Raw genomic sequence first — 27,937 nt, 5'->3', positions numbered from 1 at the left:
TTTCATTTGATTCAAGAGAAAGACATGAGAATGAATGAAACCTTTTAAGATGGAGAAATGGGATGGTTATGATCACTCCCAAAGATACCCTTTAATCTTCCCATAAGGTAGAAGGCAGGGTCATTTGCTAAATGGAATTGGGTGAGAAGGAGATGGGAACTTTAAAAGGGAAAAACATTCTGTTGTGGAAACATACTTGGAAGTTTGTGAGTTGCAGCAGTGATACCCCAGTTGAGGTTAGTGTGGATTTTATAGCAATCAGTAATATTCTAATGTTCCAAAGCAAGAGTTGGCAAACTACAACTTGAGGGCCAGCCATATCCAGCCCATGTAGCCTGTGACCCAAGAATAGTTTTTATATTCATAAATGATTTAAAAAAAAAAACAAGCAAACAAAGAAACAAAGAAGAATGTGTAATAGAGACTGTATGCGGCCTTCAAAGCCTAAAATATTTACTATCTGGGCCCTTATAGAAAAAGCTTGCTGACTCTTGTTGTATAGTTCAAGACCAGAGAAAACTAATGATAGTATGCCTCAAAGGTGGGAGCCGACATGCTGGATATGATCAAAGATCAAGGAATTTGCGTGTCATCCTTGCACAGGGACCATGCTAATCTTCTCTGTATCATACCAATTTTGTATATGTGCTGCTGAAGCGAGCACAATCAAAGATCGGGGGATGATAAAGTTAGGGATACTAGTTAGAGGGGTATTGGTAAAAGTGGATAGGAAGTTGATAGGGAGTAAAGTAAAGCCAGAAGAAAGTTAATAGATTGGACGAAAATGGAGAGGGTTTGTGGCTAAATCTCATAATGAACATGAAAAGCATGGCCATTTGGTATGAAGCAAAGATGGCAAGTAAGAAAATTAGAGGTAAAGGAAGGGGGCACGGGGCACCTGGGTGGCTCAGTCCGTTGAGCATCTGCCTTGGGCTCAGGTCGTGATCCCCGGGTCTTGGGATTGAGCCCCGGATCAGGCTCTCAGCTCCGTGGGGAGCCTGTTTCTCCCTGCCTCTGCCTACTTCTCTCTCTCTCTGTCTCTCCTTGTTTCTCATGAATAAATAAATCTTGGAAGAAAGAAAAAGAAAAGAAAAAAGAAAAAAGAAGGCACAGTGGTTATCTTGGAGATAGAAAAATTCCAGGAATAGCTAAGTATAACCATTTTAGGGAGGAGCTAAACTCTCCAGTGATGAGGTCAGGATGATGAAATATCAGGATTGTGATGTTTGCATTTCATAATAATGACCGGGAGACAGTGTAAGTATAAATAGTGTGAATTAGGTTACTGGAGTTACTGAAGAAAGCAGAAGTGAGTGTGGAGTAGGAGATAGATGACAGGGAGGAGGTAAGGAGACTGGTTTAAGTAGGTGAATTACTGTAGATAATTCTACAGTAATGGTGGGAGGAAAGTGATGGTGGCAGTGAAGTGGTCTTTCCTTTGCCCTGGCAGCTGAAAGAAGGCTGTTACTTACTCTTGATTGGGTAACTGATAAAAGGTAGATAAAAAGGCTGTAGGGAAAAAAAAAAAAAAGGCTGTAGGGAAGATGTGGTATTCTCAGTCGAAGGTTGATTTATACATAGTCTTGGAGTACGGGAGGAACAAAGCAGTAGATTACTTTCAGGTTGTAAAATGAAGCTCTCAAAATAAAAAGTAGTTGAGTTTTGCATAAATGTGTAAATGTTTTACTTACACAGCTCTTCCTATAAAGAATTTTTGACATTAGTACTTCTTACTATGTAAAATTCATGTTTTTTTGTAATAATAAAATTAAGAGATGCTTAACTGACTGAGCCACCCCAGTGCCCCCTGAAGCTTCATTTATTTTATTTTATTTTTACTTTTTATTTTTTAAAAAAGATTTTGTTTACTTATTTGGGGGGGGGCAGGAGGAGGGACAAAAGGAGAGGGAGAAGCAGGCTCCCTTGCTGAGCAGGGAGCCCAATGTGGGGTTTCATCCTGGCACTTCAGGATCATGACTTGAGCCAAAGGCAGATGCTTAGCCAACTGAGCCACTCAGGCGCCTCTGAAACTTAATTGATTTGAGGGGGTGGAGAGAGAGAGAACAAGTGAGTGAGAGCACAAGAGCAGAGGGAAGGAGAAACGGACGCCCCACTGAGTAGGGAACTTGATGTGGGGCTAGATCCCAGGACACTGGGATCATGACCTGAGTCAAAGGCAGAATGCTTAACCGACTGAGCCACTTAGGCACCCCTGAAACTTCATTTTATTTTCTTTATTTATTTTTAAAGATTTTATTTATTTATTCGTGAGAGACACAGAGAGAGAGGGAGAGGGAGAGGGGCAGAGACACAGGCAGAGGGAGAAGCAGGCTCCATGCAGGGAGCCTGATGTAGGACTTGATCTCGGGTCTCCAGGATCATGCCCTGGGCTGAAGGCGGTGCTAAACCGCTGAGCCACTGGGGCTGCCCTGAAACTTTATTTTAAATGGTACTTTTATTTTCAGTGGTTTTTAATGAATAGCCTTTGGAATATATTTAAAGGTTGAATTAAATTTATTTAGAGTCCTAAGAGGACAGTACCTTGTGTCATTTACTTTAGTTTTATTTTTGTGTTGTTTTTTTTTTCCTCAGTGCCTGTTACAAAGAATATAGCAAAAACACAGTCTTCTGTTTCCAAAGCACCCCAGCATTCAATGCAGACTCCACAGAAAACTGCTGTAATATTACCAACACAGCAGATCAGGAAATCAAGCCGCATTAAGCCACCTCCACAGACTTCAGTCCCTACAAAGGGAAGTGCTGTTAAAAATCTCACACCAAGGAAGAAAGGCCCCAAAAAGGTTAGTTAATCTCCTCCTAATTTGTATTATAGATCTCGGCAGTGCCTTATTTATAACAGAGTTAGGATTTACTAAGAGTATGATGAGGCCCTTTAGGAATGTACTATATGAAAAGCATATATAAAGCTTTTTAAAGCCCACATAGCCATCAAGATTGGTATTCCTTTTCTTGGGTAAACTTAAAACTTTGAATACAATGTTCAACTTTTTCAAAACCACATTGGAAATACTGTATGGGTGTATTTATGTTTAGGCCAGTTTATTTGGAAGTAAGTATACTTTAAAAATGAATGTGAAATGAGTTTTACTGTACATAAATTACGCTTCAATAAATCAGGTGGAAGAGGAATCAAAGTGATAAATTCAATGATGCTAGGCCACCTAACTCACTCCCCCAAAGAAAACAATTTTAAAACCTGGAAATAATAGAAAAAACAACTACTTGAAGATACTGGAAAGTGAATGGAAGCAGACACACTGTGGTTGGGGGGAAGTACATACAGGAGGTGGGGTGTTATACAAAATTCTGTATCTGGCAAGAATACTCCTCAAGAGTGAGGGTAAAGGTAAAGTAAAGACATTTTCAGATAAAAGCATACTTAGAGAATTCCACACTGGCAAACAAGCACTATAAGAAATACTGAAGGAAGTTTATCTCTGGATAAATGTGAATAACTTGGTTTTTGCTTTTTTCCCCTCTTCATTTCTTTATAATAATGTGACTAAAGCAATAATTATATTATGGTCTTGTGGGATAATGTAATGTATAGCATGATGTAATACATTATTACATAACATCAATGCATAACATGATGTAATAATATGACACTTAAGAGTAGAAAGGCTTTGAGTGGAGGATAGGGATATGGATTTCTGTCATTGCAAGGTTTCAACATTTTATGCTAAGTAGTACAATATTAAATATAATAGTACAAGTAGTATTATGTGGGTTATACAGTATAATCCCTAGGGTATATTATAAAAACACAAATATAGAGAAGTATAGCTAAAAAGCCCAGTAGGAAAATAAAATAGAAAAAAAAATAAAATAAAATAGAATTTTAAGGAATATTCAGTAAGTAATTGAAAAAGAAAAAAAAAGGAAAGGAGGAATAGAGGAATAAAATACGGAAGAGACAAATAGAAAAGAAATAATAAAGGGTATATCCAGACCCAAACATATTAATGATTACTTTAAAAGTTAGTAGACTAAACTTTCCAATTAAAAGACAGAGATTATAAAAATGGATTTTAAAAAGACTCAAATATATGTACTACAAGAGATATATTCTTTTTTTTTCTTTTATAAGAGATGATATATTTTTAAGATTTGTTTATTTAGAGGTAGAGAAAGAGAGCAAGCAGGGGGAGGAGCAGAGGGAGAGGGAAAGAGAGAAACTTTAGCAGACTCCTTGCTGAGCTTGGAGCCCACTTTGAGGCTGGGATCATGACCTGTCTGAAACTAAGAGTTGGATACTTAAACATCCAGGGGCCCCACAAGAGATATATTCTTAATATAAAGACATAGAACCTTCCTAGATCTCATTAGAACTAAATTAAATTTCAGCAGTATTACTTAAACATTTCTGAGTTCAGCCATTTGATATCAATATATATAACATTTCTATTTTATTTTAATTAATGTTTACAGTATAGAGCAAAAATGACAATGCCATTTTGATTTTAAAATGCTTAAATTAATGGGGCAGCCCCAGTGTCTCAGCAGTTTAGTGCTACCTTCTGCCCAGGGCGTGATCCTGGAGACCCGGGATCAAGTCCCATGTTGGGCTCCCTGCATGGAACCTGCTTTTCCCTCTGCCTGTGTTCTGCCTCTTTCTCTCTGTGTCTCTCATGAATAAATAAATAAAATCTTTAAAAATAAAATAAAATGCTGAAATTAATATTGGTATTTTTATTTCAAAAAGCATTCAAAAATTTTATTTTTTTAAATTTTAAATAAAAATTAAAATACTGTCAATAACAGCGAATAGATTTCAAATATAAAATCATAAGCAATGAAAAAATCAAATAAGCAAGTTATTGTAAATCATTAGATTAAAATTTTCAAATTTAGAATAAATTACATAAAATTAAGGAAAGTTGTGATATATGAAGGGAAATAATACTTTAAATGCATTAAAAAATTAGAATGTATCAAGGATGTCATTGATGCATATATTTTTGTAAAGATTTGTTTGAGAAAGTGAAAGCGTGTGTAATGGGGATTGGAGGAGAAGGGAGAGGGAGACCCAAGCAGATTCCACTCTGAATGCTTAACGGGACATGGGGCTCAGTCTCATGACCCTGAGCTGAAGCCAAGACTCAGAGGTTTTAATTGACTCTGTCACTAAGGTGCCCTTGATGCATATTCTTTTTTGATGCATATTTTTAATGTGTACTTTCCAGCTGCTGAAAAAAGTCTTTGTGATTAGTTGCTATAAAGATATGAAATAACTTCATAAAGTTTCTCTTTATTCCTTTATTTTCAAATAATTCCTGTGGTAATTTGACAATTTTGAAAAGGTGTTTTTGAAAATATTGTTTAGGGCAGCCCGGGTGACTCAGCAGTTTAGTGCCGCTTTCCGCCCAGGGGGTGATCCTGGAGACCCGGGATGGAGTCCCACATCAGGCTCCCTGCATGGAGCCTGCTTCTCCCTCTGCTTCTCCCTCTGCCTGTCTGTCTGTCTCTCTTTCTCATGAATGAATGAATGAATGAATGAATGAATGAATGAATGAATAAATAAATAAATAACATCTTAAAAAAATATTGTTTATAAGGTGGTAGTGTGGGGTAAGGGACAGATTCTATACATTATTTTTATTTTTTTCTATACATTTCTATACATTTTTTAAAAGACTTGATTTATTTATTTGAGAAAGTGAGTGGGAGAGAGAGCATGAGTTGGGGGGGACCGGAGAGAGAAGCAGACTCCCCATTGAACAGGGATCCCAATGCAAGGCTCCAATCTCAGGACCCTGAGATCACCACCCAAGCAGAAGGCAGACTTTTAACTGAGCCACCCAGGTGCCCCTATAATTTTTTTATAATAAACTTTTTTATTTCAAAGGAAGAATTTTAATTCATCTTTTCTAGCTTTACTGTTTCATCATGAAAATAAGATTCTCATCCAGTTTCCTATATCCTTTTTTAGTGCTGTCATGCCATAGTTTAATTATATTTTTTAAAGATTTTATTTATTTGAGAGAGAGAGGGTGAGAGAGCAAGCATGAACAGGATGGAGGGAGGGAGAAGAAGGGCAGAGGGAGAGGGAGAGGGAGAAGCAGGCTCCCACTGAGCAGGGAGCCCTACATAGGGCTCAATCCCAGGACCCTAGGATTATGACCCTGAGCCAAAGGCAGGCGCTTAACCAACTGAGCCACCCAGGTGCCTCCATAGTTTAATTTTTTAGGAAGTCTTTCAACTAGAGTACGAATTATTCTTGCAGTAGGCTCTGTCAGCTGTCCACATTACATCCCCCCTTAAGGATTCTAGAGGTATAGAAGCACATTTATTCAATTTACAATGTTAATATAACTATACTATCTTGGTATATCTTAAGTCAAAGGATTCAGATTTCAGATTTTTGAAATACTGAAAGAATGAGAATATATCAACACAATATTATAATTCAGTACTTAAAAAATAACATGACTGGGCAGCCCCGGTGGTGCAGCGGTTTAGCGCCGCCTGCAGCCCAGGGGGTGATCCTGGAGACCCTGGATTGAGTCCCACGTCGGGCTCTCTGGGTGGAGCCTGCTTCTCCCTCTGCCTGTGTCTCAGCCTCTCATTCTCTCTCTGTGTCTCTATGAGTAAATAAAAAATAAAAAATCTTTAAAATCTTTAAAAAAAAAACATGACTTACAGTGAACCCAAATGACAGTCATTAATTTAACAAATAAGGAAAATACAAAAACATTGAATGTTATGCTATTTTATCTTCCTTTGTCCCTGCTTTTAAAATATCCCTTATTATTACCTTTTCTAGATACAAGGCCCCCTTCTCTGACATTGGAGAGCCTTATTTAAAGGTAGCTCTGATATTGGAGAGTTTTGTTTGAAGGTAGCTCCAAGGAAACCCCAAGAGTTGATAAAAAATAAAACACTAATAATATTTAAAAATGCCTAGAAGACATTTGGTTCTTATATAAAATAGGCATAATGGTTTTTTTTAAAGATTTTATTTATTTATTCATGAGAGACACAGGCAGAGACATAGGCAGAGAGAGAAGCAGGCTCCATGCAGGGAGCCCCATGTAGGACTCAATCCTGGGACTTCAGGATCACGCCCTGGGCCGAAGGCAGACACTAAACCACTGAGCCACCCACGTGTCCCAAAATAGGCATAATGTTATATGGACTTTAGCAAACCACCTGTAATTTTGTCAAAATTATCATATATAATATGGAGAAATGCAGGCTAGATGTAGTAAAAACCAGATGAGTGACTGCTTTGTAAAGACAGAGTCCATCCTCTGCCTTGTTGAGGTTCCCCGCCCCTTTGGTGTATTGCTAGATTGGATTTGCAGACTCTTCTTTAGCAGTGTGAAAAAACTTGTCATACAGGGAGCCTCAGAAAATAAAAACAAGTTTTATAGAGTGTGCTATTTGGCTAAGGTGTGGCCAGTTGGGGAAGGGGTGATGCTGTGAATCCCATACTTTGGTCTCTTCTTCTTCCACGTGACCACCTTATTGGCCCCTCTGAGGAGCACAGTTTGGAAAGTACTGTAGTTTGTGACACACTCAGGTTTCTAAACCCAAGGACTTCTGACAGCTGATCATTTGTGAACCAGTGATGCTGATAATTTTCTGACTTCCTTATCTATACATTTTTGAAATTGTGTAATATATATTTGTGTTCTTTTAATAGGAAAAATATATTCCTGTTTTGTGTTCTACATCTTCAGCTTCTATAAATTCCCTAACCAGAGACCGTCGTGCTTCATATAAGGATGCTACTCCTGGCACATCTAAAATAGTGATGTCAACAGGTAAATTAGTATTTTTTTAAAGGGTATAAAATTACGAATCTTTTACTCTTTGTTATTTTAGTGTCGCTGAAATCTGAGGAATAAAATAAGAGGAAAAAAGATGATGATAAGACATGTTTTTGTTTTTTTCTTAGCATTTTTCATATTTAAGTATTTTGAAATTCTGGTTGTTCATTTTGATGTTAAGGAGATACTATTTTACTTTTTTTAAGATTTTATTTATTCATGAGAGACAGAGAGAGAGAGGCAGAGACACATGCAGAGGGAGAAGCAGGCTCCATGCAGGGAGCCTGATGTGGGACTTGATCCTGGATCTCCAGGATCACGCCCTGGGCTAAAGGCAGGCACCCAGGGATCCCCAGGAAAGACTGTTTAAATACACAAGTCATTTGAAAATTCAGTACTTTTTAAAAAGATTTCATTTATTCATTCATGGGAGACAGAGAGAGAGAGAGGTAGAGACACAGGCAGAGACACAGGCAGAGGGAGAAGCAGGTTCCATGCAGGGAGCCCGACATGGGACTCAATCCCGGGACTCCAGGATCATGCCCTGGGCCGAAAGCAGGTGCTAAACCACTGAGCCACCCAGGGATCCCCTGAAAATTCAGTACTCAAAGTATTTTAACCATCTTAGTAAGATTTACAAAAAAAAATTGTTTTTAAGATTTTATTTATTTATTCATAGAGAGAAAGAGGCAGAGAGAGAAGCAGGCTCCTTGCAGGGAGCCTGACTCAATCCCGGGTCTCCAAGGATCAGACCCCCGGCTATAGGCGGCGCTAAGCGGCTGCGCCACTGGGGCTGCCCCAGATTTACAAAATTTACCTCATTGTCAAATCTATTTTTGTTTTCCTTTTATCTTGCTTCACAATGTCTTTTGTCTTGTATATATTTTTAAAGATACTTCAAATCTTCTTAGAATACCTTTTAAAAATCTTGACCCATCCTTGCCTTTCAAGGGGCATGATGACTTCAAATTATTCTCTATTATGTGAAGAGTATGAAATGATACAGAAGTAGACTGAACAAATACCCCTTTTATTTGTCATCTCTTCCACATTTTCTTGTTCCCTTCCTATTTTTTAAAGCATGTACCATTGCTTTATCTCCTAGTTCATTGTCTAACTTATACTCTTCTGTTCTTGGACTTTTCTGTCCAGTTTTCCTTTTCTGATTACAAAGAAATTATTTTTTGGAAATAGGAATCACGGGCAGCACTGGTGGCCCAGTGGTTCAGTGCCACCTTCAGCCTGGGGTGTGATCCTGGAGACTCGGAATTGAGTCCCACGTTGGGCTCTGTGCATGGAGCCTGCTTCTCCCTCTGCCTGTGCCTCTGCCTCTCTCTTCTCTCTCTCTCTCTCTCTGTGTCTGTCATGAGTAAATAAAATCTTTTAAAAAAAATGAAATAGAAATCACTTAAAGATTATTGTAACATACCTCATTTTGTGAGTTTATTATTTCTGATTTTTAGTCTGTTAGCAGGAGAGACTAGCTAAAAGTATAACACAAAGGAGATAAAAACATTGAAATCTTTGTTTAGCTTTACTTGTGTTTAGTAGGACTTTGTCCATACCATCAGCACCATGGGTTAAGCTTTAATTTAAAAAAAAAAAGTTATTATTTAAGAGAGAGAGGTAGAGCATGAGCAGGAGGGGCAAAGGGAGAAGGAAAGAGATTCTCAAGCGGACTCCACGCTTAGTGCGGAGCCCAACTCGGAGCTCAATCCCACAACCCCAGGATCACAACCAGGAGTTGGCCCAATGCTGAGCCAAAACCAGGAGTTGGACACCAAACCAACCGCTCCACCCAGGCACCTTGGATTAAGTTTTTTTTTTTTTTTTAATTTTTTTTGAATTAAGTTTTTAATAGCTGTTTCATTTCAGTGACAGAGTCCATCCTTCCTCTGGCTATTGCCACAAGGTTGAATTATCGTATATTTCAATGTAGTGAAAGTGAGATTAATGGGTTTTTATTGTACTGAATGTAGACTATGTATATGTAAAATTTGGCAATATAAATTAGGTAATGGATGAAAATGTGCTTCCTGATTTAGGGGAACAGCATATTTTATGTTTGGTAATAATGTACCCTCATATTGTTACATTGTATGTTGGTTTATATTTATTGATTCTTCGTGAAGAAATACTATGGAAACGTGACATTTACATGATTATAGATGATTTGCCTCTAAATCAAATGCTTTTATTATACTAAGAAAAGCATTATTTTAAAAATTTTCTTGGGATCCCTGGGTGGCGCAGTGGTTTGGCGCCTGCCTTTGGACCGGGGCGCGATCCTGGAGACCCGGGATCGAATCCCACGTCGGGCTCCCGGTGCATGGAGCCTGTTTCTCCCTCTGCCTGTCTCTGCCTCTCTCTCTCTCTCTCTGTGACTATCATGAATAAATAAAGAAAATCTTAAAAAAAAAAAAAAAAAATTTTCTTCATTGAACCTTGGCATTTATATAAAGACCATTTTTATTTTCCTTAAGTTAATGAAAATAATTACTCTAGGTCATTAGAACTTATTGTGTGGCATGTATTTTAAATTATTTGGTTACTTTAGAAAATACAGTGAAGGTACAATGTTGGTGATTTAAAATTCAGTCGGAGAAGGAGTGTATTAACATGACCCATTTTTGAAAGAAAATTCTTGTACTGTGTGTACAGTTAGAAGGTGAAAATATATGTCTTTATACCATTTTAAATGATGTGGGAATGTGTGAAGAATTGTTTTGTGATGCTACTAAAAGTTGGATAGCTCTTATAATTAATTTAGGCAAAATTCTAGAAAATTGAATAGGTATTGGATTATTTCTTTCTAGATTTAATATCTTTATATAGATGTGAAAATAGATTTACATACATACTTTTAGGTAGCATATGATTGTTGATATTAACTGTATTTGGGTTCTCTTTGAGTGAAGTGTGGTTAGTGGGATATGGTAACTAATTGTGTAATGTTTATGTTGCTTTTAACCAATCTGATTTGTTATATTTATATACACGTTTCCCCAAGTGTGTGTCTATGTCAACAAACATGGAGATTCTGGCCCTCACTTGGATCATAAGAAAATCCAGCAGCTGCCTGACCACTTTGGCCCGGGCCCTGTGAATGTGGTGCTCCGGCGGACCGTGCAGGCCTGTGTGGATTGTGCCATCCAAAGTAAGACTGTTTTTGGATTTCTTAAGCCAGATCATCGTGGAGGAGAAGTGATAACTGGTATGTTCATCTAATCCTTTATTCAGCTTTTCTTCCAAATTTGATGTTAGGTTTTGAGAAGGCAAGGAGTTTATAATATTTGTAGACTATTTAACTATCTATAACATTGGCATACTTATATAGATACAGTAGAATATTTATGATAATTACCTGTTAATAGATTTTTAACTCTGGTTTGGAAAGTTTACATTCAAAATAGACAATGTTCAGAGTCCTACTGTAAATTGAGATAAAAGATTTTTTTTTTTTACATACTCTGTTAAGCTCACTATAGAAAAAATACCTTGGTTGATTGTCTGTTCAGATACTACATTTATACCCACAGAATGCTTGGAATAGCAGGAAGCATTCTAGATCACTGAGTTGCTGCTCTTGTTGTTTGCCTTATGAATATTTTTTAAATGAGAAAATGAGAATGCTTTTTACCAGTACAGGTTATTGTGTTTGAATGAGAGGGGCCTTTATAATTTTAGGTAATTCCTTTATAAATTACAAAACCACAAATAAGATTTATAATACATTTCCTAATTGATGGTTTGTTTGATATTGTAGTTTTATCTTTCTATGAAGTAACTCTGACATCTCTTTTCCCCCCAATAGCCTCCTTTGATGGGGAAACTCACTCAGTCCAGCTCCCTCCAGTGAATAGTGCCTCATTTGCTCTGCGTTTTCTTGAGACCTTGTGTCATAGCTTGCAGTGTGATAACCTTTTGAGTAGCCAGCCTTTTAGCTCTTACAGACGTAATACTCCTAGTCCTGCGGAGCATGATAAAAATAAGTCAGGTGAGAGAAAATGTAAAATTTTATACTGGGCTTCTACTTTATATTTTACAATTAACACGAACATCTTGTGTAATTTAGTTTTTCCTTGTGTCCTCCTCAAAATAAACATTTTAGCTACAATGAACTAATTAGACATGTATAATATACAGTTGTTCTTGTTCATTCAAAGTGGGAAAGTAATTTCTTATATTCATAATGAACTTGAGAATCAAAACCTGAAAAGTATCCTGTGTTTTGATTTGCATTTCCCTAATGGCTGAGGTTGTTAAGCATCTTTTCGTGTACTTATTGGCTAAGTGTAGATCTTCTTTGGAGAAATGTCTATTTAAATCCTTTGTCTATTTTTAATTGTCTTTTTATTACATAGAAATAAAATATATTTGTACCTTTTACATATTATATTTATAGTTGTTACACATAAAGAATTCTTTATATATTCTGGATACAAGTTCCATATCAGAAATATCCTTTGTGTATATTTTCTTCTGTTCTGTAGGTTGTCTTTTCACTTTCTTGAGGTGTCCTTTGAAGCATAAAAGTTTTTAATTTCAGTGAAATCCAATTTATTTTTTCTTTTGTTTCTTGTATTTTTGGTGTCATACCTAAGAAAATATTCCTTAGTACAAATTCACAAAGATTTGCTTCTATGTTTACTCCTAAGAATTTTATAATTTTAGCTATAAAGTTTTATAGTTTTTATAGTTTTAGCTATATATAGGCTACTGATCTATTTTGAATTAATTTTTCTATATACAGTAAGGTAAGGGTCCAATTTCATAGTTTTAGCTATATATAGGCTACTGATCTATTTTGAATTAATTTTTCTATATACAGTAAGGTAAGGGTCCAATTTCATTCATTCACATGTGGATATCTAGTTGTCCCAGCACCATTTGTTGAAAAGACTATTCTTTCTCTATTGACTTGTCTTGGCAAGTCAAAAATCACTTGGCTGTGAATGTATGGATTTACTTCTGGACTTTGTATTTCATTGATCTGTATGTCAGTCCTCATGGCAGTACCACAGTATCTTGATTATGGTAGCTTTTTAAAAAGATTTTATCTATTTATTCATGAGAGACACACAGAGAGAGAGGCAGAGACATAGGCAGAGGGGGAAGCAGGCTTCCTGCGGGGAGCCCAATGCAGGAATCAGTCCCAGGACCCTGGGACCATGACCCAAGCCAAAGGTAGATGCTCAACCACTGAGCCACCCAGGTGCTCCATACTGTAGCTTTTTGTAGTAAGTTTTGAAATTCAGAAGTATGAGTTTTCCAACTTTGTTCTTCTTTTTCAAGATTATTTTGGCAATTCTGGGTTTCCATATGAATTTTAAGATCAGTTTGTCAATTTCTGCTGGGATTTTAGTAGATTGTATTTAATCTGTAGATCAGTTCAAGGATTATTGCCATCTAATAACATTGAGTCTTCAGGGTACCTGGGTGGCTCAGTTGGTTAAGCCTCCAACTCTTGATTTTCGTTCAGATCATGATCTCAGGATTTTGGGACTGAGCCTCACATCTGGCTCAGTGTGGAGTCTGCTTGTCCCTCTCCCTCTGCTCCTCCTCTGCTTGTGTGTTCTCTTTCTCTCTCTCTCAAATAAAATCTTTAAAAAAAATAATGTTTAGTTTTCTAGTTCATGAACATGGGACCTGTCTATGTATTTAGGTCTTCCTTAATTTATTTCAACAATATTTTGTAGTTTTTAGGAAGTGCATCTGGCACTTCTTTTTTGATAATTTCATCCCTGAACATTTTATTGTTCTTAACACTATCGTAAACAGAATTAATTTCATAATTTAATTTTTGGATTGTTCATTGCAAGTGTATAGAAATGCAATTGATTTTTGTATTATTGATCTTGCATTCTGTGATCTTGCTGAATTTATTTGTTCTTCTTGGGGTTTTTGTATGTGTGGGCATTTCTTAGGATTTTCTTGAAGTCTGTTTTGTCTGATGTTACTATAGCCATTCCAGTTTTAAGTACTATTTGTATGGTATATTTTTTTCTCACCCTTTTCCTTTGAACTTACTTGTGTATTTGAATTTAAAGTATATATTTTGTATTAAGTATGTAATTGGAACATGAATTTTTTTTTTATCCATTCTGCTAATTCGATTTTTTTAATTCATTCATGAGAGACACAGAGAGAGGTAGAGACATAGGCAAAGGGAGAGGCAAGCTCCCTGTGGGGAGCTGGATGTGGGGCTCAGTCCCAGGACCCTGGGATCACAACCTGAGCCAAAGACAGATGCTCAACCACTGAGCCACCCAGGCGCCCAATTTGATTTTTTTTTTTTTACTGGAATGTTTATCTCATGGATAGTTAATAGAATTACTAATAAGGAAGAATTTATTTATTTATTTATTCATTTATTCATTCATAAAGTAGGATTTACGTCTGGGGCACCTAGGTGGCTCAGTCGATTAAGTCTCTGCCTTCAACCCAGGTCATGATTTCAGAGTCCTGGGTTGAACCCCCACCTTGGGCTCTCTGCTAATGGAGAGGCTGCTTCTCCCTTTCCCTCTGCCTGATGCTTCGCCTGCTTGTGCTTTCTCTGTGTCAAATAAATAATTTTTTAAAAGTAGGATTTACATCTACCATTTTGTTATTTGTTTTCTGATGTCTTAATATTTCTTTTTGTCTTTTCTTTGATAACTTGTTTTTTAAAAAATAGATGTTTTCTTGTATACTATCTTCGTTTTTTTCTTGTTTCTTTGACTAAATTTTTTGAGTTTTTTTTTTTTTTTTCTGTCCAGGAAGTTACTTTCTTAGCAGTTGCCTTGGGGAGTACAATTAACATCATTATTTAAAACAGTATAGTTTGGATTAATACCAACTTAATTTTAATATTATGCAAAAGCTTTGCTACACTACAGTTCTATTTCCTGACCCCTTCTTTGTTCTTTTATTAGCAAATACAGTTTCATAATTTTCTTTTAATTTTTTTAATCCTTTTTTTTGTTTTTTAAGTAAACTCTCTGCCCACCATGGGGCTTGAACTCATGACTCTGAGCTCAAGAGTCACATGTTGTATTGACTGAGCTAGGCACCCCTACTTTTTTTTTTAAGAGAAGAAGGAGAAGAAAAAAGTTAACACAAATATATTTGGCGTGCCTGGGTGGCACAGTTGGTTAAGCATTTGACTCCTGGTTTCAGCTTAGGTCTCATCTTATGGTTGTGAAATTGAGCCCTTCATTGGGCTTCATGCTCCACACTCAGTGTGAAGTCTGCTTGGGTTTCTTTCTCGCTCTTCTCTACCCTTTGCCCTCCAGCGTACATTTGCACTTTCTCTTTCAAATAAATAAGTAATTGTTTAAACACAAATATATTTACTGGTACTGTTTAATTTCCTATGTGAATTTGAGTTACTCTTTTTTTTAAAGACTTTATTTATTTATCCATGAGAGACACACACAGAGAGAGAGAGAGAGAGAGAGAGGCAGAGACACAGGAAGAGGGAGAAGCAGGCTCCATGCAGGGAGCCTGATGTGGGACTCGATCCCAGGATCCCAGGATTACAACCTGAGCTGAAGTCAGATGCTCACCCACTGAGCCACCCAGGCGCCCCCTGAGTTACTCTTGATTGTCATTTCCTTTTTTCTTACTTTTTAAAAAAGTTTCCTTTTTTTGGAAAAGATGTATTTATTTTAGAGAGAGAGAGAGCAGGGGGAGGGGCAGAGGGAGAGAGAATTTCAAGCAGACTCCCTGCAGGACAGACCCTGATGCAGGGCTCAGTCCCACTGACCAGAGCCCATACCAAGAATCGGACACTTATCCAACTGAGCTATCCAGGTGCCCCTTACTTTTTGTTTATGAAGAGTTTAATTTTCCATCATTTTTTAAAGTTTAGTTTTGTTGGATATAGAATTCTTAGTTGATTGTCTTTTTGTTTTAGCAATTTGAATATATCATCCCACTTTCTGCTAACTTCTGTAGTTTCTGAGGAGAAGTCAGTTGTTAATCTTATTGAGGATCCCTTGTAGGTGATGATTTGCTTTTTTCTTGCTAATTTCAAGATTATCTTCATCTTTTGCTTTTGATAGTTCAACTGTGTTTTTTCTAGGTGTGGATATCTTTGAATTTATCCTAATTGGCGATTGTTGAGGTTTTTGAATATTTGGATTAATGTTTTTCATCAAATTTGGGAAACATTTAGCCATTATTTTTTCAAATATTGTTTTGTCCCTTTCTCTCTGCTACCTCTCCTTCTGGAACTCTCCCATTATGTGTATTTTGCTGTCCTTAATGGTATCCCACAGGTCTTTGGGGTCTGATAGTTTTTCCTCATTCTTTTTTCTTTCTGTTCCTTGGATTTTATATTCTCAAATGACCTTTCTTTAAATTTGTTGTTGATCCTTTCTTCTGCTAGTTCAAATCTGCTCTAGAGCCCTACTGGTGAATTTTTCATTTCATTTATATTACTTAACAAGTCCTAAGTTTCTATTTGGTTCTTTTTTGCAATTTTTATCATTTTATTGATAGTCTCTATTTGGGGAGACTTTGTTCCCTTACTTTACTTTGTTAGACATTATATATATTTTTTTAAATTATTTGAACGTAAATAAAATCACCGATTTAATGTCCTTGTTGGGGTGCCTGGGCGGCTCAGTTGGTTAGTGTCTGTCTTTGGCTCAGGTCATGATCCCAGGGTCTTGAGATCGAGCCCCAAGTCAGGCTTCCTTCTCAGCAGGGAGCCTTCTTCTCCCTTTCCTCCCCACTTGTGCTCTCTGTCACTATCTTTGTCTCTCTCTCTCAACTAAGTAAAATCTTAAAAAAGAAAAATCCTTATACTAACTCCAGTATCTGGGCTTCCTCAGAGGCAGTTTGTGTTGACTGTTTTTCCCCCCTTTATATATGCCATACTTTTTTTTTTTTTAAGATTATTTATTTATTTATTCATGACAGAGAAAGAGAGGCAGAGATACAGGCAGAGGGAGAAGCAGGCTCCATGCAGGGAGCCCGACATGGGACTCAATCCTGGGTTTCCAGGATCACACCCCAAGCTGAAGAGGGTGCTAAACCACTGAGCCACCGGGGCTGCCCCTAGGCCATACTTATGTTTCTCATATGTCTCGTAGTTTTTAATTGAAAACTGTACATTTATAAAGAGTATAAAGCAATAACTCTGAGAATCAGATTTTCTCCCCTTCTCTAGTGTTTGTTGTTGCTGGTGCTTTTGTATAGTAACTTTCCTGGACCAACTTAATGACTTCCTGGGCTCATTTATTATATATAGCCAATGAAGTCTGCTCATTTAGCTTAGTTCAGCAAATGATTGGACAGGGATTTCCATAAATGCCTACAATTGGTATGTCTCCCATGCTTTGCCACAGAGTTCTATGTATGTGTTGAAATTTACCTTGAACATTCCAGGAGGCATTTTACAAGTCTGCTTTGTGCAGAGCCTCAAGGTCAGCAAGGAATGAAAGATTAATCTTCTTAGGTCTTTTCTGGGTGTGCATACAACCTTGTACATCACACATATGGCCTCCTAGGTTCCCAGGAGTATCTCTGTGATTTTCAAAGTCTCCTAATGGACATTTTATTCTCCAGGTTTCTTTTTAAAGCATTTTGGTCAGGGGCACCTCGGTGGCTGAGTGGTTGAGCGTCTTCCTTTGGCTCAGGTTGTGGTCCCAGGGTCCTGGGATTGAGTCCCATATGAGGGAGCCTGCTTCTCTCTCTGCCTATGTCTCTGCCTCTCTATGTCTCTCTCATGAATAAATAAACAAAATCTTTTTAAAACATAAAGTTTTTTGGTCAGTTTCTTCTCAGCCTCAGTTGCCTCAGGCAGCAACCATAGCATTAAACAATTGCTACTGTAGGTTTTTTTGTTTGTTTGCTTGCTTGTTTGAGCAATGCCTTAGAGATCGGGCTTTTCACACAGAGCAGGTTCTGATTTAGGTCCAGTAAAACAAGCCCTGAAATCAGCTTTGCATTAACTCTCAAGGTTAGTCAGATAGTGACGGTTCTCTGGGGACAGGGCTGTTTGTGAGCTCTTAAACCCATTGTGTTCCTTCCTGTAACCATTAGGATGTGCTGGTTTTCACAGCTACAGTAGTTGTGAACCTGTTGGTTTGCAAAGCTGCTATAAAACTGAGTGAAGGGGATGATGTTAGGGAAGCTAAAATGCCACAGAATTTGCTGTTCTTTCTGAGATTTAGCTCTTTTTTTCTTGAACAAATGGTTTTTGGATTGTTGTAAGCCTTTACATAATGTCCAGAGTTTTTGAAAACATTAGTTTTGCCATTCTGTTCATTATTTTTATGAAGAAGTGGATCTTTGGAGGTCTTAGTCATCCTGGAAGTGCCTCTCTATGATGACTTTTAAAGTATTTTGTAAAATATCTGGCGTTTTCTAGTTATCTCTGCAGGAAAAGTTTCATGCCTGAGCTTACTATCATACCCAGGAGCAGAAGTCAAGAGTCATCTTTTCTGTTTTATCAGCCCCAGATAATAGACCATACACCAGCTTCATAAACTTTTTATAAGAAAGTATTAGAATATTAAAAGATAAGTAAGGGGGCACCTGGGTGGCTCTGTTGGTTAAGCACCTGCCTTTGGCCCAGGTCATGATCCCAGAGTCCTGGGATCGAGTTCCGCATCGGGGTCCCTGCAGGGAGCCTGCTTCTCTCTGTGTCTCTCATGAATAAATAAAATCTTAAAAAAAAACCCCATTGAATTGTATGCTTTAAAAAAAAAAAGATAAGTAGGGCAGCTCTGGTGGCTCAGTGGTTTAGCGCCGCCTTCAGCCCAGGGCATGATCCTGGAGACCCGGGATCGAGTCCCACATTGGGCTCCTTGCATGGAGCCTGGTTATTCTTCTGCCTGTGTCTCTGTCGTGCTCTCTCTCTCTCTCTCTCTCACATTAATAAATAAATAAAATCTTAAAAAAAAATAAAAGATAAGTAAAGACTTTCTGGTCTTGCTAGGATTCAGAGGTAAACAAATACTTATAGGAAACTATACGCTAGTATTTGAATTTTTCATTTCACTAAAGTATGAAAAAAGTCAGTTACTTCCTTATAGGCATTTAAATGTCCAAATTGTATAAGTGTTTGCCATTCACTGAAATATGTTATGCATATTGGTTTTTGTATTCTCTGATTAAAAATAAAATCAAGCTCTCTTAGACTCTTTAGTAATCAATCAGTAACTAGATGGCTAAAAGTTTCTTATCAGATGATCTTAAGAAGCACACCTGGGCCCCAGCTATTTCGAACCAGAGGACGTTTGACTTTGGTACTTTCTCATTGCAGTCTTTCTTCTCACTCAAGTTCTGTGATCAGACTTTTTAGATTTCTATTATATTTAATTTTTCCTTTTAGTTGGAGGTTAAATCAAGATATTGATTGATACTTAGTGTATAATTGATAATGTGAGATATCATTACTTTCAGGATGATGCCTTAAAGAGTGGTCCTTTAGGTAATTTGGTTTAATAATAGAGTTATAGTAAGGGTAGCTCTAGGCCAGGACTGTTGCCTATAAAATGTGATGTCCATTGTATATGGTCTTTTCCTCTGAATTCTTTTCTTGTTCATGGGAACAATTTTCCCAGGCTTTTTTAGACATTATAATTGATTGCCTCACTGCTTCCTGAGATATTTAGAGATATGTGATGAACCTAGAATAAATGATGCCTGGATTTAATGTTTTTAGCTCTTGAATATGATATCACTGAAATTTTTAATGGGATGAAATCAACACATTATTCATGAACAATCAAGTAATTGATAAATTGCTGATAAGGTTAGCCGAGGCAAACAATTTAGAAACAAAAGTGTTACATGCTGATGATCTGAAAATGCTTGAGAAATGTTAATTAGTTGTAACAGACACTTTTTTTTTTTAAATAGTGAAAGAAGATCTAACAGAAAAAAGCCCCAAGCGACCTTCTCAGGAACCTCCACCTTATGTTGTTCCTGTGTCACCTAAGCTTCCCAAAACAAAGATGCATGCCTCTACAGGTAAATAGTATTTCCATGTTCCAGGAATGGGAAGAAAAGTCACTCTACTACCACTTAATTATATGCTCTCAGGTGGGGGTGTGTATTTGCACAGATGAGTTGAGCATTTAGGCTACTATTTCAGCAACTTTGTTGAGCATTTCATTCTTTTCAGAAGTACACAATTGTCGTTTCTCCTTAGATAAAAATAAAACAATTATAGTAACATTTTTCATTCAGCTTTGTATTACTGAAAGCTGATAAAAAGTGAATAGAAAAGCCAGTACCTCCAGTGTAAGTTTTAAGTGTCTAAGTAGGAAACAAATGTTAGAAGCCAACTGTGGGATCATATTAGAATAGTTGTGAAGAACTGCATTCCTAAAAATGAATGCTTTAGGGAGGTGTTGTTCATAGCCTTGGTAAAAAGACTGTGAAGGGACAGTTGCCATAAGAAATACAGGTAACATTGTGAAATCAATTTGGATTTTAAGACAGTGTCATTACTATAAATTCCAAGGAAGATGGTCATGTTCTTTATGTTAGAAATTTGTGGTTCAGTGTAGCATGGCTTAAGTGAATTGCTGGAGGTTAGGAGATATTTTGATCTTTTAATAGTATTTAAGCTAAGTCTACTTAAGATAATTGCCTTTGTCTTTTTTTTCTTATAGAAGAACTACTGTCTACAGAGGGAAATGGCATGCCCAAAGAGGAAAAGCTTCCTGAAGATTCCAAGAACTCACCACTAAATCCAGGAAGTTCTTTAAGCCCCAGCAGCAGAAATCCCATAAGTACCTCTACTACCATCACTAGGAATTTTTCTCAAAGTGTGCCAGGCACCTCAAGTTCACCACTAGTGGGGACCAAATCTACCAAGAGCAGTCACCATGAAGTTAAATTCCAAATGCAGAAGAAAAGCGAAGGTATATTTAAAAATAGTGATTCTCAACTAATGTGTTTCTTTCTCCTGAAGGTTTCCATGCCAGCAACATCCCCTGAGAGTGTATCACATTGGAGAAAGTGCCAGAATTGAGGAGTCTGAGTCCTCTCCTTTATTTTACTGTCGGGGTCAAGCCACACAGATGCTCTAGTCCCCATGGCAGCATAGAACTAACTGTCTCTGGGGATCTGGATCACCAACCAGCCTCTCTCATAGAGGCTTCTTAGATTGGTGGTTCTTATTAGTGGTTCCATTGTAATTTATCATTTCACTGGATACTGTCTGGACTCACAAACCTCCTATGACTCTGAAGCCTGGAAAGATGCACTTCCTCTCCTTTTTGATGTACTCTCTTCTTTGTCACTTTTGAGACCTTTCCTGACTCCGGCCTGTATCTAGCTTCCAGGTCTGGGCTCTGGTATTCTGTTGCTATAGCCACTTCCCAGTCTCCATACCCTCAGTTACTCTCTCAGGCCCAGCAGGAGTACATGATATGTGTAAATGGGGCAACCACCTGTTGCCATTTGGAAAGAGCCAGAATAGTTTTCCATGTGCTAAAATAGCTCCCCTCTATCCTTTTAAGGATTTAGGGGATGGGACGAGGTGGGCTAAGGGTAGGAATCAATGTTTTGTGCTTTTTCTCCTGGTAGGCATCTAGGCAAGGTGAGTATTAAAGGCAGTAGGAACTTTTCAACTTGATTGCTTTTCTTCATGGTTATTACCTATGGGCAACTGCACTGCATACATGCTCTGATATGCTTAGTGTCATCCTCCCATCTCCCACCTCAGGTACATTGTCTCATGACACATGCAAGGAGTCTGACGATAGATGCTTATTTCTTTCTTTTTTTTTTTTTTATTTATTTATGATAGTCACACATAGAGAGAGAGAGAGAGAGAGGCAGAGACATAGGCAGAAGGAGAAGCAGGCTCCATGCACCAGGAGCCCGATGTGGGATTCGATCCCGGGTCTCCAGGATCGCGCCCTGGGCCAAAGGCAGGCGCCAAACCGCTGCGCCACCCAGGGATCCCGATAGATGCTTATTTCATCAAGGGGTAGTGTACCCAGAATTTTTAGGTATTTTTCACAAAATAAGAGCTTTTAAAGACAGGTCTTCTCAGTAAAAGGCTATAAAAGGTTACCCGTGAAACTTAATATCTCACTTTCAAATGTATGCCTAACACTACTATGTCAAAGTAGCCTGTATTTGGGCTTGAGAAGGCTAGCTTTTGGTCTTTCCAAAAATGGAAAGACCTAATAGTAATAACATTACTTACTAATAATTTACTTATCAGTAATAGAAATCAGCATCATCTTCATCACTATCTGATGTGTGCCAGGCACATGATATTTTATATACCCTTATACAGTACATCTTTATGGCAATTCCTTGAGTGTAGGTGCTGGTAAACATTTTTCTGTGAGAAATCTGAGAAGTCACTTGACTATGGTCCCCAGCTAGAAAGTGGCTGGGTCAGTCCTTGAATCCAGGCACTCTGACTCCAGGCTGTATGCTTAACTGCTAGGCTGTTTCCATCTCCAGAGAATAGGTAAGCATTTCACTTGGAAACTGTCTGGAGGTGTCATTACTATTGTTTTCTTTAAGGTATTGGAACTGTTAATTAAGGCTGAGTCCACCCCTGATTGCTGGTGTTGCTCTCACAACTTCCTGCCCTGCCGCATTGTTTGGATGAAATAAATTGTTCATTTTTATTATAGGGGGGAAATCCAGTAACATCATTGTGGACAAAGTCAAATCACTTTCATTTTATTCATTTCAGAAACATTTACTGTTATTCTAGTGTATTTAAGCCAAAACCATTCAGGAGAAAAGCAAGACTGGACTTTGATTATTTTTCACATAGTTAGTTTATTTCATGTAATTATTTGAATAACACTAATGTTTGCAGCTTAGCTGATTTTTTTGAAGATATGGGCGCAATTAAATGATTTTTTCCATAATAAATTAAAAATAGATGATCTTATAGTTTTATTTTTAATATAAAATTATAGTTTGATACCATAAATTATATCTTTGCATATAGTTTTTCTGTAGTAATCTATAAAACTGTCTACATGTTATTTAAGACATAACCATACTGGATTCTGATGACATAAACCAGAAATCCCACAAAAAAGTTATTTAGAGGTATGATTAACTTGATTAGTTTTGTCAATAATTTCTTAATCTTAAGTCTTTCTTGAACTAAAGGAGAAGACTTTTCTGTCTAAAATGTTAAAATGCCTTAGGCATGGCATGGTCTATACCATCATCATTTTCATTTGGGTTGAAACAGTGCAGTAGCATTTCCTGGTAGATGTGATCAGCATTTTTATCTCTGACTGTGAAAGGGAAGATACATTTTAGTAAAGAGCTTTTAGTTTACATCCAAGTTGTATATTGAAAGAGAAAATAAATACACTTTTGAGCTACACACAGGAAAACTTAGCATTGTGAGTTCATTTACCTTTTTTTCTTTGCCCTTTATCTGGGTAAATACTCAAAATACCCCTAAAATGGCTGGAGCCCAGGTGATAGGAAAGAAAAGGTGTATCTTTGGTTAATTCACACCAAAAAAAGACCAAATTTGTGTTGACGGTCCTTGTTTAAGGAAACAGATCTTCCTAGCAAATGACAAAACTCACTTCTGACACTAAGTAAAGAGTCAAGCGCTCTGGTTGTGTAAAATGAGTGGACACAAATTACAGCACAACTTGGTAAACAGCATAGCTAAAACTTTTTGGGGGTAGGAGTGCATAATTTATTCTATGTCTCAATTATTTCTTTCTTTGACCTATAAACATTCAATCAGAATATCTATTACTATGCAATTAAACTTGAGAGAGGCATTCAGTATAATGTTAACTTTACTTCTGACCTAGCCAAGCAGAAAATAATCCTGTTTTCTTCAAAATTCAGATAAGCATTTAAGCCTTAAGAGACAGGAATTTAAATGGTAAAGTGATGCTAAAAATAGCCACATTGAATACATGGGAGAGTTTCAGTAAAAACTAATTTGGTTCTCAAAGATAATGGGGTTATTGAAATTCACTGATTAAAGTGAATAAATTTAAGCAATTATAAAAACAAAATCTGGAGACTTTCCATTATATTTAGCTAGTAAAAGAAACCTAATCTACAAAGACCACGGGGAGAGAGATTGAGAGAAATTCATTGAAACACTTAAAGAGTAATAGGTTAGCTTACATTAACCTAATTTAACCCACACAACAGATCCTTTGCTGTCTTTGCCTGTGGCCAGCAAGGCCTCAGATTGATCAGTCTGTTTTACGATTTTTGAAGCTTTAAGGTAAATTCTGAAGCTGCTTTTGTTGTTTGGGGGAGGTCAGATGGGGTGCTCTTGGGTAGCCATCCTCAGGTCATTCTAATCTAGCCTTTGACTGGATTCTGCGCTTGGAGTCCTGGGTCCTTGCTGGGGTGCTTGATAGAAGGTTCCAGGAATGAGACCATTTCTCCCTACCTAACATCTCTTCTTTCAGGATAATGATCAGGTCAAGTATGATTTGTCTTTTTTCCCCCCCATTGAAGCTCCAAGTTATATAGCTGTACCCGACCCCAGTGTCCTGAAACAAGGCTTCTCTAAGGACCCTTCAACCTGGTCTGTGGATGAAGTGATACAGTTTATGAAACATAAAGATCCTCAGATATCAGGCCCCCTCGCCGACCTCTTCAGGCAACATGTAATGTATCTTTTGATCCGGTTTTCCTGCCGTAATGCCTTTCAATGACCTCTGTGCAGGCCCTTCAGTTGGATGGATGCTGATTAGTGTGGATGGTGGGGGAACCCTATCAACTGATTTTTTTTCCATATATGAGAAAGGTTACTTGGCCCAAAGTTAGATTCTTAAACGATAGAGGCTGGATCTGTGCTTTATTTTTAAAAAGATTTTATTTATTTATTCATGAAAGACACAGAGAGAGAGAGGCAGAGACACAGGCAGAGGGAGAAGCAGGCTCCATGCTGGGAGCCTGACAGTGGGACTCGATCCCGGGACTCCAGGATCACACCCTGGGCTGAAGGTGGCACTAAACTGCTGAGCCACTGGGCTGCCCCATGGATCTGTGCTTTAAATGGGTACCCGAGTACCTAAAATACTACAAGTCTTCAAGCTCTCAAGAGAAGATGATTCAGCATGGCCACTCTCAGATGTCTTCTCCCACAAGGATCCTCCTCCCCACCTGCTCCCTGCTCGGCCCCAGGACCATGAGTAGGAGGTGGTAACCACAAGCTGTGACAGGGTGTCCTCCTTGTTAATGATGCCCGATGAATCCAGCAACTGTGTAAGATTAAATGTGGTTTTATTTTAAATAGGAGCTCACGAATACCAAATAATATGCTTCTCTGACATACATTGGTTAATTAAGGAAATAAAAAATTTTAGGAGGATGCCTTGTGTCTATTAAGTAATGTTTATAGTCTTTTCTAACAAATTAGTAACCAAATATCTTCCGTCCTTTTCGGTATTCTAAGAAAATCAGTAATTAGTTTTATCATTTAATTAGCTTAGCTTTAGACAACTAATTGATTAGTTTTCAACATAAAGACAACATTGTATAACACATTTACAGTTTGCATTGATGCTGACATCTTCATATTCCCAGCCTTTTTAAGAAAGTTAATGACCGTCTGAAATTGATTTCTACGATTCATAGTTTTCTACCCTTTGTCATAGATATGTAGTATTTTAATCAACACACAGTATTTAAAATCAGATAGTTTGATGCTTAGGCCATTTTTGAAAGATACTGGATTAAATTTCCTTTTTCTTAAAATTTGAAGTGAATTTAGAAATTATCAAATGATGTCTTACTGTATAAATTATATTTTTAATAGTTTTCAGGAAATAAATGCATATTCAGAGAATATATATCAAGAATGTACAGCTGCTCTCTATTTTACATGTTCTTTTATATAAATAACTTGACAAAATATGAATGCATTATTAATTGTAATTTCTTTCTCTCTGTAGGAAATTGATGGAAAGGCCCTGCTACTCCTCAAAAGTGATGTGATGATGAAGTACATGGGTCTGAAACTGGGGCCAGCATTAAAGTTATCATACTACATTGAAAAACTTAAAGAAGGAAAATACAATTGAAAAAAATTTAAACCTCAATTTAAGTTGGATGGAATTCTTATTCTGATAACTTTTAATTTAAAAATATTTTTATTCTCTAAAAAAAAGCAAAAAAAAAATACTTTTATTCTCCTAGCAGCTTGTGTTTGGTAGACAGTTCCTCTAAAAATAGGTTATATCCAGAATTGCAGAACATTATACTCTAAACTACTTTAAAAACCATTTAACAAAAAAAGAAAAAAAATTAACGTGTTAGTTAGTATTAGCATATTCAAATTGGGAGTTCTTTATGTCATTATTTTACAGTTTACAATTTATCATTTTATTGTATAGTTTACAGATTTATTTTTCATGTTAGAAACAGAGAAACACCTTTGATTTCAGTTCATGTTTCTATATAGAACCAAAACAGCTAAATCCCAAAGGGGAAAGTATCAGGGACTGACACATTCTCTAATGAAATCTGTGAGAAGTTTTCCTTAGAAGAGAATATATAAGATGCAACCGTAGATATTATCTCTTTCTCCCAAATATTTTTTTGTCTGTTACTGCAATGTTCTGGTCATGTTCTGCCAGTTTCCAGAAAGGGAAAGCCATATAAATTATTTTCCTTTTGTTATTATCTCTCTGTATGTTGTATTTGTTCATATTTAAAGAAAAAGAGCAAGCTTATAAACCCTCATAAAGTGTTCTTAATCGATTTTTGATAAACTTTGAACAATTATAGGATAAATAGGATGGTTGTTTTATGCAGGAGATATTATACTACAAGGGTGGTTTGGATGGAGTCTGATGAAATTTTTTTCAATAATATACCTATTACTTTAAAACATTACATATTTTCGCTAAGCGTAGATGTTTAACTGGGCATTCATTTCTCACATCTCTATATGAAGACACCTGTGCCCAAATTTTTTAAAGATATATATTTTATTGTCTGTTTATTCTTCATATGGATACTATACCATATTTATATATTATTCTATACCTGTAGGTATACAAACAAGTAAATCTGTTCTTTTTGAATTTAACATGGCACTTTGTACTGCCACAGAGGTAATGGTGAACTATTTATAGAGTTAGAGGTTTTTATTCTGTAAAAAATATGTGCATCATTTGCTATTACTATTACCTCTCAGCTTTGTCTTCAGGGGATAAGAAACAATCCGGAGGTTGGTGTTCATACAGGGAAGCTCTCTGTCCTATGCAATGTTTCTAGTTAATTTGCTTAGCTCTGAGCCATTTATTTTGCTAAATTTTGGAAGATGCATTAATTCTGACATCATTTTAGGCTTTATTTTTAAAGTTAGAACTTTCAAGGGGAAATGGTGCTATATGTTTATTGTAATTACTTTGTATTAACTTTGGTGTAATGTTTATAAGCTATGAGAATCTGTGCTAAAAGTCTTAGCCATTTGTTGTAAATGCCAATAAAATATACACCAGGGGCATGAATGTACATTTTCAGAAAACCAAATGTACTTTATATAAGAATGCAACTATTTAAAGGGTGTTTTATCTATGTTATTCTTTTTGTGTTATAAGACAAAATTCTAATTTAAACCTGGTCTTTTTTCAAATTGTTTGTGTGAAGATGCTGTGCCCAGTTGAACAGTCCTCAGGTGTTTGTATGAATACTGTGTTTTACAATTTTCAGATTTTAAAATATAATAAAGTTTTAAAACCGCAATAATGAATGTCACAGTCTCCACTTTGACTTTTTTTGCTTTCACTGCATGACATTAATGTACGAATTTATTAGAGTTGATAAAGAAACGGTTTACTAAGTGTGTGGTTTTGTGTCCAAATACTTGCCCTCATTCTACAGTTAGGCTGATCCCTAGCAGCAAGGGCTGATCTCTTGTAGGGCCTTAAACTAGACCCCGGGGAGCAGTACAGGGTTCCATCAGTGAGCTTTGTGCTCAAAACTTGTGGCTCGCAATGGTACTGATGATGCAAGTGTGCTAGAAAATGACAATGGCCCCCACAGATCCCGTCACCACCACTGCCCGGGGGGTGTGGGGGGGGGGCGTGTCTACATCTGGCTGGCAGGACCTGGCTGCCCTTTTACTCCTGGGGGCCAGGAGCCATACTGCCTTTCTGCTTTCAGCTCTCCCAGCTTACAGGGTGGAAAAGCCTTAGAGGCTCAGGCTTTTG

At 37.1% G+C, this 27,937-nt stretch overlaps 1 protein-coding gene and 1 non-coding gene across 7 annotated transcripts in view; one reads left to right on the top strand and one right to left on the bottom strand.

Annotated features, from left to right (window-relative positions):
• The window catches only part of SCML2 (Scm polycomb group protein like 2), a 97,520-nt gene extending 70,043 nt beyond the window's left edge, over window positions 1-27,477 (top strand). For 3 of the 6 annotated variants that reach the window (XM_072744655.1, XM_025997498.2, XM_072744656.1), the window contains 8 exons: window positions 2,593-2,801; window positions 7,670-7,790; window positions 10,807-11,010; window positions 11,611-11,793; window positions 19,653-19,763; window positions 20,411-20,662; window positions 24,231-24,382; window positions 25,673-27,477. In XM_072744655.1, the coding sequence (XP_072600756.1) occupies window positions 2,593-2,801; window positions 7,670-7,790; window positions 10,807-11,010; window positions 11,611-11,793; window positions 19,653-19,763; window positions 20,411-20,662; window positions 24,231-24,382; window positions 25,673-25,801 (1,361 nt within the window). In that variant the 3' untranslated portion in view covers window positions 25,802-27,477. The remainder of the gene's footprint in view (window positions 1-2,592; window positions 2,802-7,669; window positions 7,791-10,806; window positions 11,011-11,610; window positions 11,794-19,652; window positions 19,764-20,410; window positions 20,663-24,230; window positions 24,383-25,672) is intronic. The other 3 variants (XM_072744657.1, XM_072744658.1, XM_025997499.2) reach the window with 2 other exon arrangements.
• LOC112919167 (U6 spliceosomal RNA) lies at window positions 558-664 on the bottom strand. The gene has a single exon (XR_003234832.1). It is a non-coding gene; the product is annotated as a U6 spliceosomal RNA (small nuclear RNA).
• Window positions 27,478-27,937: the final 460 nt, after the last annotated feature.

Source organism: Vulpes vulpes, chromosome X (genome assembly GCF_048418805.1).
Source record: "Vulpes vulpes isolate BD-2025 chromosome X, VulVul3, whole genome shotgun sequence".
NCBI classification, from domain to species: domain Eukaryota; kingdom Metazoa; phylum Chordata; class Mammalia; order Carnivora; family Canidae; genus Vulpes; species Vulpes vulpes.
Note: the sequence above shows the minus strand (reverse complement) of the source record. Positions and strands in the feature narration are given on the sequence as shown.